General features: G+C 41.8%; 1 protein-coding gene across 2 annotated transcripts; it reads left to right on the top strand.

Moving 5' to 3' along the window:
• Positions 1 to 3,804: 3,804 nt before the first annotated feature.
• Positions 3,805 to 16,001, top strand: nxph2a (neurexophilin 2a). Of its 2 annotated transcripts, XM_062533412.1 has the most exons (4): positions 3,805 to 3,911; positions 4,137 to 4,215; positions 4,449 to 4,587; positions 13,541 to 16,001. In XM_062533412.1, the coding sequence occupies exons 3-4, from the start codon at positions 4,543 to 4,545 to the stop codon at positions 14,285 to 14,287; spliced, it is 792 nt and encodes a 263-aa protein (XP_062389396.1). In that variant the 5' UTR covers positions 3,805 to 3,911; positions 4,137 to 4,215; positions 4,449 to 4,542; the 3' UTR covers positions 14,288 to 16,001. The 2 variants fall into 2 exon arrangements, with proteins under 2 accessions (XP_062389396.1, XP_062389395.1); XM_062533411.1 differs by lacking the exon at positions 3,805 to 3,911 and having other exon boundaries at positions 3,932 to 4,215.
• The last annotated feature ends 770 nt before the right edge of the window (positions 16,002 to 16,771 follow it).

Below are 16,771 nucleotides of genomic sequence, written 5' to 3'. Positions count from 1 at the left end.
ATCGTACGCAGCATTTGAAAATAGTCCCCATAGACAACAAGCAGTAGTAGTGCCAGTAGCTGCAAGTTGCCTTGATTATTACGCCAGATGAGAGTGTAGTTCCATGTCAAATCAGCCTAGAAAAACGCCAGGTTTCATTTTCAGTTGGTCTTATTGCACTTTCTAACTTGAGAGGAGACACGTTTTAAATGGGAAAATTACCAGAAATCTTAGTCACTTTTAAACATGAAGCTAGCAGGCGAGAAGCTAATGGTCTAATCCGATTCAATGATCTATGCTAGGCTGAAGCTAAAAGTTGTATCGCCAGACTCACAGAATGGCTGGATGAACGGGAGCAAGGTAAATATCGATTGTTTTGCTCGAGGGAAGGTGGAAAATGAGCGTATTTCCACAAATGGCGGAATATCCCTTTAAGGCCTCTATGTGGACATCTGTGTGTACATGCCTACACCTTGAGAAAGACCTTTATTCCAGAGGCTTGTATATGTTTCACTCTGGTGATGGTGAAGGTGTTGCATTATTTCTGAAACCTCTGACACATAACAGTAGTGGAGTAGAGGTAGTTAATGTTGTCAGACCCTTTTGAGATTAATGGTATAGCCCAGCCCTTTCTGGCCCAACCTCTTACTAGTTTAGAGGTGAGAGGAAATAAGCTCTTCTCACGATCTAAACAGGTATGTTCAGGGTGACATACTGTAGCACTTTTAAAAGTAATGATGTGGACGGTACCTTTGTAAATCTCTGATCTTTGATCAAAAAAGTTGAAAGCAAAGTTATTCAACAGGGCTACTAGCCTGGCTAACGCCTACCACTTCTCAAATGAGACGTGGTCTGGCAACCAGACGCTCATTTTCTCGTATTTGAAAAAATGCCCAGATCCGTTCATTGGGCGCCACGGATGTCTATCAAATGCGCATAGCTCACCCAACTCGTTCGTATGCAACGCTAAGGGCTGCCATTGACATCAGTGTAAATCCTTTGGCGTCGAATGTAGACGCAACGGAAGGCAACGAAAACTTCTCGGATGTTCTGTGATTGGTTCGCCAACATCAGGCGAACATTTGGGCGTTAGTTTCCAGACTGGCTTAGCAGCGGGATTGAAATCACCGCGCAAGGCAGTATGGGAAAACCCAGGCTACAGGGCTACTATGTCACTACATTAGGCATGTTTCCTTTACCCTGGCTCTGGGACTTTTTTGGGGGAAGGTACTTTTGACCGGGCCGCGACTGGTCTGGTCCTCTCAGACGTTGTGTCTCCATTACAGTGATGGCCCTGTATGGACCTCGCGACACCGTCATCAAATCACGTCTGTTTACTCGGTTTGATATAGCTGTCACTTAAGTCATTTCTATACTAACTATGACTGCAGATTCGTAAAGAAACGCAAGCACCCACATCATAAGTGTATCTAGATTAACTATATACCAAACATGAAATTTTACCGTGACTAGAGGAGCTGTAAACAGCTTGTAGGCTTAGGTTGCGTGTACAAAACCGCTAGCTAACATCACTCATTAGGCTACGGTGCAAAACGTACCTAGCCAGGTCGTTAACAGGCTACATTAAATGGTTTATTGTGTCCGAAAGTGTCATTGGTATCACACACAAGCAATACCAGCGATCTTATCCACCAAAAATATTTTTCAGTCTTCATACTGTAATAATCTACCAACTGTGAAAATATCAGACCCTAATTTAAAAAAAAAAACGTTTCATTTCATAAATGGACTACAACTACAAGTGACGTGACACCCTTCCACGACGTTACTCGCCTAGCATGGTTTGTTTATTAGATCGTCTTGTGCTTCTCATGTTGTGAAAAAATCCTCTAGCAAATCCTCACTTCAAATTTCGAGGTTGTTTGTCGTGATCTGCTGATGTCACTGCGACAACCAATCTGCGCGAGGTAGCCACTAGTACCGCCCATAGACCTAAAAGCAACTCTACCGGGCCGTTTTTAGTACCTACCCTCCATCAGGTACTCCTTTAGTTCCTGTAAATGGCCCTGAAGACGGCCCTGTCGGACCGGCCCGGTCGGTGGAGACACGCGCACACGGCGAAGTCCCTGAAAAACGGCCCGATAGTTCCGATAGTGGAAACACGCCTATTAATTCAAAAACAGTTCGGTATGGAACGTGTCAAGAAATCTATTACTGTAATCTCTCTCAGATCTACATGGTGTTAAAACTAATTAATCATGGACACATCTAACACCCATTTCATGCAACATAACCTAATCTGTCCTAAAACTACTGTACTTGTACTTAGCCACAGTGCATGATTCTTATGCATTACCTGTGTATGCAGGTAATCATCCACCTGTGTCAGCTGGTATCAGGTTACTGTTTTTTTCACACAACACACAAGTTCAATTTCAAGCCATATACTCATAAAATGATGTATTAGAAATTACATTTCTTGTGCTCAAGGGCCAGCTCAACTTAATAAATAAATAAATTAAATAGTAGTAATTAAGAATGTATATCAATTCTCTTCTGTGTGTGTGTGTGTGTGTGTAGGCTATATACCGTGTAACCACTGAGTAGATCTGGAAGTTTACTTGGGCACAGTCAGTCAGGTGTTTGGACGAACATACTCATTCCTTGGATGTTATGGATATCATCCAAAACATGTGCACAAAACAAGCTGTTTTATATCTTAAATTCCTCAAATAACAACCTTTTGCTTTGATGACAGCTTTGCAAAATTGTGGTATTCTCCACACCCAGTCCTTCACCCTTGTTATTGGAAATTTACTCCAGATGATTAGCTCATGAAGATGATTGTGATAAATGTACAAAGCTATCATTGAGATTTGGCTACTTTGACTAAGTGCATAGAAAAACATTGATACACCTATTTACATCAGGATATAAACTCAAGAAGAGTTTTATGAGTGTTGAAGGAGTTGGAACTAAGACCAACTACTTAAAAGGACAAGACAATTTCAATATCATTAAAAAAAATATTTATTCCCTGAATTTATTTAACAATAGCCAAAAAAAAGGATTTGGCAAAAATTGCAATTCCTGCAAGAAAGTAATTCCACAGAAATGTATGTTTTCACGCTTGGATGGATGTCATCACACACGCCCTTCACATTATTAATTTAAACCCCAATGATAATAGCCTACATTATACTTTGATGGTTTCCTGTATTCAAAGGTTCAATTAGCAATAGTTGTAAGCGCGGTAGCCTATTTGATGGCGTTTTGAACGCTTGGAGTAGGCAATCCATTTCCTGAAATTCAGCTCCAAGTCGCTATAGTGGCGAGAAATGTTTCCGTCACATGGAGGCGCAATTGATACACACAAAGTGGAACAGTTCTTTCGAAACCAAAAATACGACAGACAACTCATAACAGCTTTTGGGTTAAGTGGGTTAAGGACAGTCCCACTCATACAAACAATGATAGAATGGATTAATAGAGGACTCGGCCAGATGGTTCAGTCTATAAAACATTGTGATCGCATTGTTCAGGCATCTACTGATGGTCAACTAAACGAGGTAGATGAACATGGCCAGAATCAGTAAATGTGTAGACCAGACTGTATAAAAAAGATTTAGACCTTTTCAGGCCCTAATTAATGTTGGGGCAAGTTAGTGGAATCTTCTTGGAAAAAAGCAAGACGCGGACAAAAAGTGTTTAGTAGAAACTTTTAAAGGTTTGTGAATGTAAAGGTATTTAATGGGTTAAAAAGACGTAGGAATTTTCAGCTGTGCTCAAGTCCAGTAAGGACTTCAGAGAGGATTCATCACATCCCTCTTGAGTTCGTCTGTAAAACGCACGGCGACTGGAGTGCCTCCTCTGACAAAACTGAGGGAGGAGGAGGAAGCAGACTGGTCGACTCGTAGCATCGCTGGACAACACTGGAGTCACCAACTGGTTCATACAGACCATAAACATTCGTGAGTGATCGTACAGCTCGTGTTAAGCTGCTGCTGGATAGTGACAGCAAGATCAAAATGATCCAAAATTGCGAAGAGGCTTTTAATTTGGAAATCAACGGATTTTCATCAGTAAACAAAAGAAGTTAATACGTGGCCAGATAGGACAAGTGCCGATTAACGACTCTTACATCCTCAACGAAGTTTTCCAACTGTGTGCTAGGTTGCTTTACCTATACCTTTCAGGAAGACTTGTCAAGAGAGTTGCTGTTTTAAGATGTCGAAAAGTACGGGCTAGTTCTCCCCCAGGATAACCAGGGTGCGGGTAAGTATTAGTCTAGCCTGTTTAATGATTTATGTGGGTATGGGCTAAGGTTTGGAAGGATGCGCATGATCTATTCCAAATTGTCATCAAACCAATAATGTAACGACCGTGTTATCAATAGCCCCTACAAATAGGCTGTATTTGACTTTGGATGCGAAAATGCAAAATGCAAATATTTTAACACAAACTTAAATTGAGAATGGCATTGTTTTGAGTTTTTGATTTTGTTGCAGGTGTTCACAGAAATGGCATTTGTTTGTCCAGAAATCCAGCAACTGCGCATTTCCTCTATCTACTTCAAATAGATCAGCTGGACCAGAATCAAACATGAGGAACCTGCAGACTCTGTTGCTGCTGTTTTGTCTGCATAAGGTGAGTAGGCTACTTCATCCAGATATCTGGCCATGTGAATAAAGACAGAGAACAATGAAGAATGGAGAAAAAAATATGTTGGAGTTTCAGTGTGATAGGATGGTGAATATTAACTATCAAATCTTTATAACCAGGTATTGACTTAAAAAAAAAAAGAAATGTAAAATTTTCCATCAGGTTGCTCCGCGTAATTTTATTGAGCTGAACACAGGACATTACCATGGTCTAAACTGGCATGCAGGATGCAAATAATTTTCATAATTGCAACAAAATAGTGCCTACATGGCATATTTGTGGCATAAATCATTATGCAGGTTAATTTTCTCCTAAGGTTAACAGGACCAAGAAAACTCTTTATGTGCCTAACTAAGCTCGTAACTTAGTTAGGTGTCATCACAGTTGCACAGTACAGTGATCAGTACCTACAATGATTGCTGCTCATCCTGTATACTTACATATATTAATATACTTGCGCATTGGTATGCATTATATTTTCCAACTGTTATCGACATCCCTTTAGCCATTGTCACTATGTAGGAATAGGCACACCAGAATGTGTGCTGTTGTCATTGTAAATTGATATAAGAGAAATGCCGATGTGGTACCACTTTCTTTAAACCGTTAATGTAAATTGTTTATGCATTTGATTGAACAAATACTCTTTTCTGTGTAGATTTTCAGAAATGTGAGTAGCACCTCAGGTAACAGTGGGTTATTACGCGATGTATTTTGTGGCAGGTTTAATTGTACAATGATTGGGCTATTCTGCGGCCAGTCATCTGAACAGGCTCCAGTAGTAAGATCCTCCCCTGTCCTCCAGTACAGTGCTCCCCTGAGAGCTGTGCCAGGGGGACCAGACGCTGCGCTCTGAGCTTTGGGAGCTGTGCCCGCCTCAGGGGAGCCTTCCAATGCATCTGAGTCCCAGTGGTCCTCCATTGGACATATTGTCTTTGACTGATATTACGTTACGCATGCACATGCACACACACACACACACACACATACACACACACACACACACACACACACACACACACACACACACACAGACACACACACACACACACACACACACACACACACACACACGCACTCATATCACAATGTACTGGAAATGAAATCTTGCACCTGCGTCATACCTAAGGGACAGATAAGAGAGTCCTAGTCTCTACATGAGTAACTATTCTTCCTGTGGCATCTGCCGTGGTTAACCTCTTAAAGCTGACAGGCGCATAGTGCAAGTGAAATTACAGGACCACTTGAGCTCTGCACTCTGCAGCCCATCTTCTCAGCCTTTTATTTCCCAACATAATCTTAAATGAATAAATAAATAATGATAATTATTATTATTAATAATAATGATAATAACAATGAATAATGACAGTGCTCACAATGGGTTGCATTTGACCTTTGCCATGTGGGAAGTTATACTCTAAGCTATGAAGTGTAATTATTGTATTATCTCCCAGGTATTGAGTAAAGCAATGTCTGTTAAAATGCCTGCCCACACTGTTCATTAGCACATTGTGATTTTGAGGGAAGTGAGCTAAAATTCCAGTGAAGACAAAAAAAACAGTGCAGATGACACAATTAATGTCATCTCGCAAACTTTTTACACTTCACATCCTCTTTGTGTGTGAAATCATGTACTGTAAGGGGCATTTTTGTTTTCTTAACACAACTATGAAAAAACATGGCAAATCATCAGCGATGCTGTTACTTATTACAGTATATAGACATTTTGACTTTCACTTACAGCAATCACCTTTGTAATTATTATTCACCACGTTGCTTGTTTGTAGTAATGCTTTGATGTAATACACTGAGAATATAAACACCTGCTTACTGCTAACTGCCATTTGTTGGTTTCAAAGCAGCGTTAACATTAAATGATGATGAGCAGTACTGCTGCCTCAACTCAGGGAGGCTGTAGTTTTAAGCATTTGGACTGACTCCCTGCAGAGTCTGTGCATTTCGAAAGGAAGTTGCTCAAGCTGAGAAGCAGGGGACCGGTGAAGTGTGATATTTGCAAGCCCTTAGAATAGTCAGAGTGAGACACTTGGTAGAGCAGTAGAATATTTTGTACATCTCTATAAAATGCCCACAGTGTTATTTAAACACACAGCTACACAACAGCTCGAACATGAGCATTCTTATCTTCATTGACCATAGTGCTATTGTTCCTATGAGATTAAACATTTCACATCGCAAGCAAATGAATTTTATTGCTAGGACATTTATGCTTGAGAGCGACGTATTTGCTAGGACAAAAGTTAGAGGCTAATCTTCATTATGAAACATAAATTCAACATAAATTCCCTCTCAAGGGGGTTTTTGCCCCGCTGCTCTTCCCTATGTCCAATTAGCTTTGATTTATATAATTTATTTGTGCTACATTTAACCAAGAAACTTGCTGTGGAAAGTGTACTAAAATGTACAGTGGGAGGATTAGAAGCCTCCTTTTAATCTCGGGCTTCTGATAATACTGCATGGGCTGATTGATTAGTTTTTCAGGAAGCTTATGTCAGAAAAACTAATCCGTCTTTGGATTGTGCCAGCCTTGTAAGGTTTTCTGCTCTGGCACTTTATCATTGCCGCGAATTACAGAGCTGCTGGGCTGCGATAAGGCCCTCGTCGCTTTCAGGGGCCCGTCCCCCTGGACAATAAAAATGCTGTTTATATTCTTCAGAACCTGCTGCGGCCGAGTCTTCACATCAACCTAACGTTTGGATTTGCCCCTGTGAGAGACAGGAACTTGCATTGCTTTCAGAAACCAAGCAGAAAAGTCAAGCTAGGGAGAGAGGGGGGGGGGGGGGGGGGAGGGTGCACAGTTAAATAAAATAAATAAAATATGTTGCAATGGGGTCCTTTTAACACAGAAACTCCTCTGGGAAAGATTAAACGTGGATTTTGAGTGAGTTGCTGCATAACTGTGCGAGATGCTGTGCATCTTCTATCGTTTTTAGGGCTTATTTTGCTCTTGATGGCTATCTTGACTCATATTGGGGTCACATTCTGTTGCCTGAAGGCTTGGCTTGATAATCCGCAATAAACAACATTGTCTGTGTGACATTTCCAATTCTGAGCGCTGGGGCTTGGAGTGTGAAGTGTCGATTTCCTAAGCTTGTTTCCAGCGCAGAGCCCTGAAAAGGATTTCATACTCGCAAGACAAACTCAGTTTACAGTAGGCCCTCTCATCCAAAATCAGCTACATGTACTGTACCCTGAAATCTTATTTGTGAGATAGAATACATGAGCTTTTGTTCCTCCATGTCTAACAGGATCCCCTGTACTTACAGTTGATGACCAGGTCTGATGCGGATGTAAGCAGCATTTAACACCTTTGCTCTCCGAGGTTGAACCACGATTAAGAATCATATTTAGATCTTATATTGGACCCTCGCTCGCCGAGCCCCGCATCCTGTCCACTGCTTTCTGAGACTGTGAGTTTGGATCTGCGGAGGTTTGAGTGTGGATACTTTGTCTCTGCTGGACACACCTCTGCGCTGGGTGTGTCCCACCGCATTGGCCGCGTATTGGCAGCCATCTCCCAGCATTTCACCATCACCTTGTTTTGCCAGATGAATTCTTAATGATTTCATGGTAAAGAGAGTGTGTGGCTCTTAGCTTTTATAGATCTTATTTCTTCATATGCGACCTAGTACTTGTTTTATTTTTTAAATTCCAGATTTATTTTTATTGTTCCTGAACAATACATTTTTTTGTGTAATAGTTAACAACCCAGCTTGTGTATTTCCTCTGTCTGGTCCAGCGCAATCCAGCTTTCTATTAAAAAGAAGCCAATCATTTCACACATAGGACATCAATAAAAACCCTCCTCGGCGAAGGCACAGTGGTCACAGAGATAATGATGCCTCTGCCAGGCTGGGCTGCGCGAGCAGTCACCCCTCGCCATGCTCAGAGGCCATCACCACGCTGCTTGTATGTGCATAACAGGGCGGCTGGCCCCCATTAATTAAATCTCTATGACTTTCCCCCCACCGCACGGGAGTTTTGTCAGCCTGAGAGGAAACATTAGACATTTCCCCCTGATTAATCACACTGGCTCGGCTCGGCTCTCCTCTCTCCGTCTCCTCCTTGAAGCTCTTTTAGCCTGTCATTTCCAGGCTCACGCAGCGCTGTCAGATCCTCTGTCTCTGCAGATTCCTTGTGAAGTACCTGTCTGCACTAGAGTGAAAAGAATACTTTTTTCATGCCCCTTTTTTTGCTCCCTCTCATTTTTCTTCAAACGATAGTGTCTCCTCCACAAAAATCAGCTGGGTCCCAGTCAGCCCAAAGAGCAAATTTGTTCTGTCAAATCTAACCTGAGATACTGCGTAAATTGTGCATGCTGCTGACAAATTAGATCCTTGCTTTTCAGTATTTGTGCAATTTGCATGAAATTGCTCTCGTGGGGAATGGATGCAAAAAAAGAATACAACTAGATTAAGACATCTATTGTGAGGAGGCTGCTTGTGCTTGTGGTTGCTTTAAACAAAGTTGTACAATAATACAACATTAAGAGCTCCATTGATTGAGGCTAATTCACTTTCTTTTTCATATTTCTGCTCAGCCCCCTACTCTTCTCGGATTCTAGTTTGCTTGTTCCAAAGAAAAAGGGGGGGGTTGGGGAGAAGGCGTTTTCTTGTGAAGTGCAGCAGTGGGATTCTGAAAGCGTTGATGTGATGAAAGGTTTCACCTGCCAGAGAATGAGCACGGGGATCTCCTGTCAGGCTCGCCATGAGCTGAGATAACAGGAACATCTCACTGCCTTATGTCTTGCCAATAGCCCTCAAGATATCATATCGTTCACTGTAGGTCTTTATTAGCGGCTTTTGAAATCTAACACCCTACATCAGCATTGTGTTTTTTTTCCTCACAATCTTGCTACCATTTTTCTCTGCAAACATTCACAAGGTAAATATATAGCCTTTGGGAAACATTTCATTTAATAAATTACTGATAAATATTTCACACATAGAGAGTCATTAATTTCATGACAGAAAAAAAGAGAAAAAAGAAAAGACAATTACTAAAAAGAATGAACATTTGATAGCAGAGAATTGTAGTAGTAGTTTTGTTACATCAACTTCACTGAAACACTCCTTCGTTGATGTTCTGGTTTTTACAGAAAATGTAACCAGTCTATGCGTCAACTTGTTAGTGTAGTCTTTCACTGTGAAACAAGAGAGAAAATCTTGGACATTCACCCCACACCCCCCACTCTTCCCTGCACCCCCACCCTCGATGCAAGTGTCAGCTGTGTTGTGTAGGTGAGGTGAGGTGGGGGAGAGCTGACAGACAGAAAGCATCAGCTCTCCATCAGCCATCACCACTCCGCCTAATACACTGCAGCTCGCTGTTACCCATTGGCGCTGATTGAAGGAGAACATCAGGCTGGGCAGAGTAGAAGCCGGCACAGAAGGAGAGGAATTGTGTTTGTTCCAAACAGACCTTCACTTTGAAGCTGATCAGTGATTTATGACCATTCTACCTCCTCTTAGGTTACGTGGTGTGATACACACAAGGTGCAAATTAAGTTAATATAGACTTGTTTAGGATTGTTAAAAAACACCATGAATGTGACAGAGTGTGCCCATAAAATGACCCCATATAAACAAAAGAAAAATTATACAATTAAGTATCTATTAAAAGAAGAAAAAAAAAAAAAACGTTTAAAGAAAAAATCGTTCAAGTGGACTGCTGTGAAATAATGAATGGCCAGTTAATGTCAGACGGACCGCCTTAGTGACCCAGTGGGTCAAATGTTTCTGCGCGAGCGAGAGCCAGGTCCCGCTGAAGTGCAGTGCAGTGCAGTGCCCCCCCCCCCCCCCCCCCCAGGGTCAGCAGGATGTAGTAATGACGGAGGGGATTATGTGGTGTAAGATATGCGGCGCGCGGTGTAGCTGGCGATCAGCAGCGGCTCAGCGTGAGGATTTGCCGCTGTGATCCTGTCCGCCCGAAACACCTGCCATTTGTTAGGCCGGGGCCCCAGTCCCCTTGATTAAGAGTGATGGCTCTGAAGCGTGAGGCTCTCTCAGCCATCAGGGTAGCAATCTATTGGGCAGGAGCGTGTAGACTCAAGCCCTCGTCTGCCCAGGGGCCTCCAGAGCCTCCTCCTGGAACCGGCTCTTTGCTGTGAATCATTACAAATGAAATGCCCTATAACGCCGCGCACAGAGACGAGCGCGCAGGGAGGGAGCCTCGGGGGGACGGGAATGGGAATGGCTGGACGGAAAATGAGTGTGTGTGTGTGTGTCTTTTTAGCAGTGTTTCATGTCACATACCTGAAGACAAGAGGAACTAATAATTCCTGATGTCACATGGACACAGGTTAGAAAAAAGCCGAATGCTGATGTCCCTGGGTTTAATAGCACTTTATGTGAAGGAAAAAGCTTAGAGGTGATCCCTTTAAGGCTAGGCCACTTTTGTGTGATTATGATTAGGGTCTGTGGCATATTTAATATAAAATTATTGAAGAATGCATGCATTTGGCAAAAAAAATTTAAATTACAGTTTCTTCTCTCTATAATATTTTGAAAGAAAACAGGTTTGTAGAGGTCCAGTCCAAATAGGTATTTTTGTTCGGATCTTAAAGGAATGATGGATTTTCAAGGATAAACGATGGATGGAAGCCGGGGGTAAAGATAGCACAGCAAATCTGACTTTGCAGCACGGCCATAGCCTCTGGCCAGGAAAACATCATGCCGTTGCTTGCTGTTGTTGCCCCACTGCAAAATGCATTCAAACAGCATCCTTGCAGATGATACAACAGAGAGATGTCTCTGACTCCTTAATAACTTTCTGGAGGCTAGGGCTGGTCACGGTGGCAATTACCTTTATGTCAAGCTGTAAAAGATATGTCCACTCAGGGGACCTGCAGTCAGCTACGGCTCCAAGAGGTTCATTACAGATGAATGTCTGGCATGGCTCACCCTGCCTTTTGTTTGTCTCATATTGTGGTGTCGGTCTCAAATGAATTTTAGCACCTCTGGTTAATGGAGAGTGACATTTTGGCAGGACACGTTATTAAATCACATATTCACAGTTCAGATGCCTTCTTTTTTTTTACAGCCTGCCCATTTCCAACAGGTACACCAACTAATTTATGTCATTGTGGAATTGATCCTCCGAGGCTTTGCTGCTTACGTGATCATTTTGTCAAGAGCTACTCTAATATTGCTGAAATCCCATCATTATCTGAACTTACGTTTTCAAAAGTCAGCTTTAAAAAGTTAATGGCTCAATATTGTATTGATCTAGCTGCACATCTATATTATATACAAAAGAGCTGTGAAAATGTTTTCTTTCATATTCAACTATGTTAGATGTGTGTGTGTGTGTGTGTGTGTGTGTGTGTGTGCCAGCGTGCGTGTGTGTGTGTGTGTGTGTGTGAGAGAGAGTAGAGAAATAGGAGAGAGTCAAACACAGAGAAGGAGAGAGGTCAAAGAGAGATTTGGAGTGTGGAGATGAAAGGAGAGAGGATTGCCAGCGTGAGCGTGTGCGCAAAGCATATGATTCTGCTCTTGTGATACCGCTAGTTGTGATAGCCATTTCCCCCGCCGTTCATCTTACTCTAAGTGCTTTCACATTGGTGTTGGAATCATTCTGTTCCTCCATCATCTGCCTTTTCTACCCTTCCCTGCTCCCCCCACATTTCACCCAACGCCAAGTCCATGGGCTTTTGTGGAGGATGATAAATGAGAAAATGGGGAAAATAACAGTTACACATGAGAAACCAGAAGGTAGAAGTGATGGAATATTCCTCCGACTGCTGGCGTATACCGAATCACTGAATAGCCGCTCGCCTTGAAGCACTCACGGTATCTCTTTACTTCATTTCACTGAAGTTAATCTGCCACCACTCAGGCTGCGCGGAGCAGATGACAAAGCTGTATGCACACGGAGCAGATGGAGTCAAAAAGCATAAGGCTCAATTGATTTGTACCATTCTGACTTCCTTTTGTGGAACTTGGATATACATCGTTTGTATGATGTCTCTTGTCTTTTTCTACATGGTGATTCAGTCTTAATTAAGCAGCAGGGAGAGTGATGAATGAATACACTTGCGGTCCGTGGGAGTCACATTGATTTTGCATTAAATGTGGCGCTCTCAAATGGATAACATGTGATGATCTGTTTGCCTCGTTTATCAAGCTGGGCCTGGTGTGATATCTGTAGTAGGCCTACATTAAAGCCACACACAGCAGCTTCATTTGAAAGTACTAATGGGCATTTTAACATTAAGTGACCTTGATACGCATAGATGTGGAATTATGGAAATAGTGAGTTCTGTGACTAACAATTTTGAACGTAAGGTTGTCAGAGGATTGTACTTTCTTAACAGGACTCACATATGCTACAATTAAGCTTACAGCTAAATTTATAATTAGAGGGGGAAAAATACTGTGCAGCTCCTCTCTGAGATTTCAGACAGCCCAGCTTAAAGCCGTCACATCTGCTGCAGCAAATTATCCCCTCAACTGAGCCTCAGGAAAGGAAACTACAGTTAATTACTAATACAACTAGTTTAGCTCTTTGCAGTAAATTATTAAGACTTTATCTGAGGTGGCCCAGGATTTGGTCTTTAGGCTAAGACACTTCAAGGTGCACAGGATTCACTGGTGAAATGTCTATACGAGACATCCATTTGCTTTTGATTACACCTTTACATTTACTATTAAAAGCAGTCCTTTTACATTCAAAATCAATACCCAGCTAGTCTTTTTTCCATTTTTTTGTGGCATAATTATTGAAGAAATGATAATCTGGAATGTTTTGTCAAAAAAAGCGTTTTAAGTTGAAATTGTAGTCCTCTATTGCACAGTCAGACACTTTTGTTGTTTGAAATGTACTGTTTTAATCTTGTAAATTATATTTTAGTATGTTTGTAATAACAGTGCGACCAGGCTCTAATATTTCCCTCTGATGTTCTCCCCTTTTGTCTTTGAAGGTCACGAGCCGCAAAGTGCAAATTCCAGAAGCAGAGCTGCTGGAATGGGGGGAGAGCGATAATGAGGAGAATGTCTCCCCTCAAGGGGCCAGTCCCCGGATTTTAAACCCCCTGCGTCTCTTCGCCAGGGGAACTCCTGGACTCAAAAACAACATGAGGGAAATGGCATATTTAGAAAACATGGAGGACTTTTGGGACTGGTTATCTAACCAGACAGATGTTCAGGAGACGCAAACGAGAACTAAACGGAGGCCCATCGTGAAAACTGGGAAATTCAAAAAGATGTTTGGCTGGGGCGATTTCCACTCCAACATTAAGACCGTGAAGCTAAATCTCCTCATCACGGGCAAGATCGTGGACCATGGAAACGGCACATTTAGCGTGTACTTTCGGCACAACTCCACCGGGCTGGGCAACGTGTCTGTGAGCTTAGTCCCCCCGTCCAAGGTGGTGGAGTTTGAGTTTGCCCAGCAGTCCACCCTCGCCACCAAGGACACCAAGTCTTTCAACTGCCGCATTGAGTACGAGAAAACAGACCGCAACAAGAAGACTGCTTTGTGCAGCCTGGACCCGGCCAAGGTGTGCTACCAAGAGCAGACCCAGAGTCATGTCTCCTGGCTCTGCTCAAAGCCCTTCAAGGTCATATGCATCTACATCGCCTTCTATAGTGTGGACTATAAGCTGGTCCAAAAGGTTTGCCCTGACTACAATTACCATAGCGACACACCCTACTCCTCCACAGGATAACGTTGGAGTTGTGTGATGGCTGCCGCCCAACAGTAGATGGGAGGGAACCTGGGTGAACCACCATGACCCTGAAACATCATCAGCACCATGTGTTCTCCTCGATTCGAGGGCAATTAAAATTGACCAGATGTTTTTTATTAGGCTAGACCACAGGCATGTGTTCACAGATTAAAATGGTCTTTTTTTGCCAGTAGACCATCAAAACAACATTGACACCAAGTACATGCTGATTTCAAAGTTTTATGGAACTAGAGGAGGAGATAGTGACTTTGAAAACATTGGTCTGCTACTGTGATTTTTAGTTTCTGAAAGGCTTGTTATGCATAGTATTTTGAAAACAGTCATCATCTTTACCACTGTCATGTGAAGTATTAGCTAAGGAATTCACAATGACCAGAGACAACTAGGGAATAGGACCATTAGATTATCTGTGCTTTGGACATTTTTGGTTTCTTAGACTTTTAATTATAGTATTCAGAATTCATTTTCACCAGTAATTCTGTGAAGCGTTGAAATCCTGTGAAGTCACTATTGCTATTAGAGTGTGTGCATATAACCTCAGTTTATCCTGTTCCAATTGTGCAATATTTCCTCTTTTACATTGCACCTTCATTAGGATATTGCCGATGGGTTTCATACAAGACCCTACATGCAAGGAGTTTCAGGTGTCTCGCAAGGGCACAATTCACAGGACAGGTGGATTTAGTGAATCTGGCAGCCAATTAACAATGCTTTGTCATGGTTCTGCCACAGAGCTTGACATTTCCAGGCTTTAATTAACATTAATTATACTGGGAAATTTCACTTACACACCATGACTGAGGCAGCCCAAGCCAAAAAATAAAATTTAGTGTGTCACTCATGTAGAAACTGCATAATGTGAGCTTAAATCAAGCCTTATGCTGTCGCTGTGGACCTGTTAAGTACCCCAAATAGTGTATAGGGACAGGTTTTTAAGAAACGGGTGAAAAAAAGAGAGTATTTTCGTTTTAGCTTTCTGGTGCATTTTTAAAAGTGAGAGTGAGACAGAGGCAAAATCACATTATAATGTTTGTTATTGTATGTTGCAGTCCAGTCACTAAAACACCGTCCGTAAAAAATCAACCAGAGCTTGGAATTCTCAGGTTCTAAACCCTCAATGCCAAATAGGAGAGAGATTATTGTTGTTCAGTTCAAGGCGGCTCACACATTAGCGGGCCAAGACCAAGTGCCGTGAACCAAAAGCAAGTCAATCATTTCAGTCATGGAAAATCAAATTAGTTGGCAAGTGAGCTTTGCTTTATCCCTGGTGTTCATCTCTTAAAAATGCAAATGGCACTCCCAAACAGCAGTTACATGGTTTCTCATTGCCTATTATATTGTTCAGTCCTTAACCTTCTTTGTGCAATTCAGTGTGTGGTGTGTGCATTGAAATGACAAAACTGTGTTTGCACTAGCCTATTAAGTTAATGGGTATTTATTTTTATTTCCAAAAGCAAATATATAAATGACTATATAAACTGGTAGATAGCCTACTTTGGTGTTTAATAGTGGTATCACATAGATGTAGACTCATGAAGCTTAATTGAAGATGAATATATTGCATTATTTTTCTATATTGTGGTCGATAGTATGCCTTTATTTTCTCCTGTTATTATATTGTGGTCTTTATCTCCAGAAAAAAAATGTACCAATAACTTGCATCTGATCAGTAAACATTTTGTCATTTCCAACAGTCGGCCTGTACTGTCCTATTGAACACTGTTAACATAGTGACTGCCATTGGAACAAAATGAAATCAACTTGTCGTGAAATGTATTTTTCATATTCTTTTCTTACATCGGGAACCTTTCCGCCTCCACCAACTGGCCAGTACTGACAGAGGTAGCGTCAGTGTTCTGTGGTCTGGGCTTCTCGCGTGTTAAGCCAATGACATTGCCTATACACTGCATTGACTGCACATCACACAGACCACTTATTGTTGTTTCATCTTCTATTCCCTTCACTAATAACAAATAAAAATGGGATTTCACATTGGTCAAATTTTATTCAACACCATCATCAAGCCTCTGAGGGCAATTCATATTCTAAGGAAGGGGTTCACATCAAACAAGCCCCAAGCGTAATTTCATTATCTACATCTGCCTTTAAAAAGGAGGAATGAGGAGGTTGTAGAGGGAGGAATATTATTAAAACAATACACTTGAAAAGAATCTATTATTGACCCTTGTCCCCTGTATATTAGCCATGCATTTGTAGTCAATAGACAAGGAGGCACTGTCTAGTGGACCCATTCCACCCCATGCAACCACTGATAGACAGATACCATCATTGATCCCGAGGGAAACAGACCAGCCTACTGTAACACAGAATAGCCTAGCCCTAGATCACACAGTAGGCCTATTTCAGTTAGGCTTATGAGAGGTAAAAAAGAATTACAGCAGCACTTAAGCATTCAATACAAATTCAGATAACCATGTGTAATCTACTTCCACCAGTCATAAA

Source organism: Sardina pilchardus, chromosome 4, assembly GCF_963854185.1.
Source record: "Sardina pilchardus chromosome 4, fSarPil1.1, whole genome shotgun sequence".
NCBI lineage: Eukaryota > Metazoa > Chordata > Actinopteri > Clupeiformes > Clupeidae > Sardina > Sardina pilchardus.
This window is presented reverse-complemented; position numbering and strand designations above follow the sequence as displayed.

Bases quoted from the DNA above. Each gene is read 5' to 3' on its own strand.
- nxph2a (XM_062533412.1), top strand. From the start codon at position 4,543: ATGAGGAACCTGCAGACTCTGTTGCTGCTGTTTTGTCTGCATAAG. The intron at 4,588-13,540 runs GTGAGTAGGCTA...TTGTCTTTGAAG, and splicing joins TGCTGTTTTGTCTGCATAAG to GTCACGAGCCGCAAAGTGCA.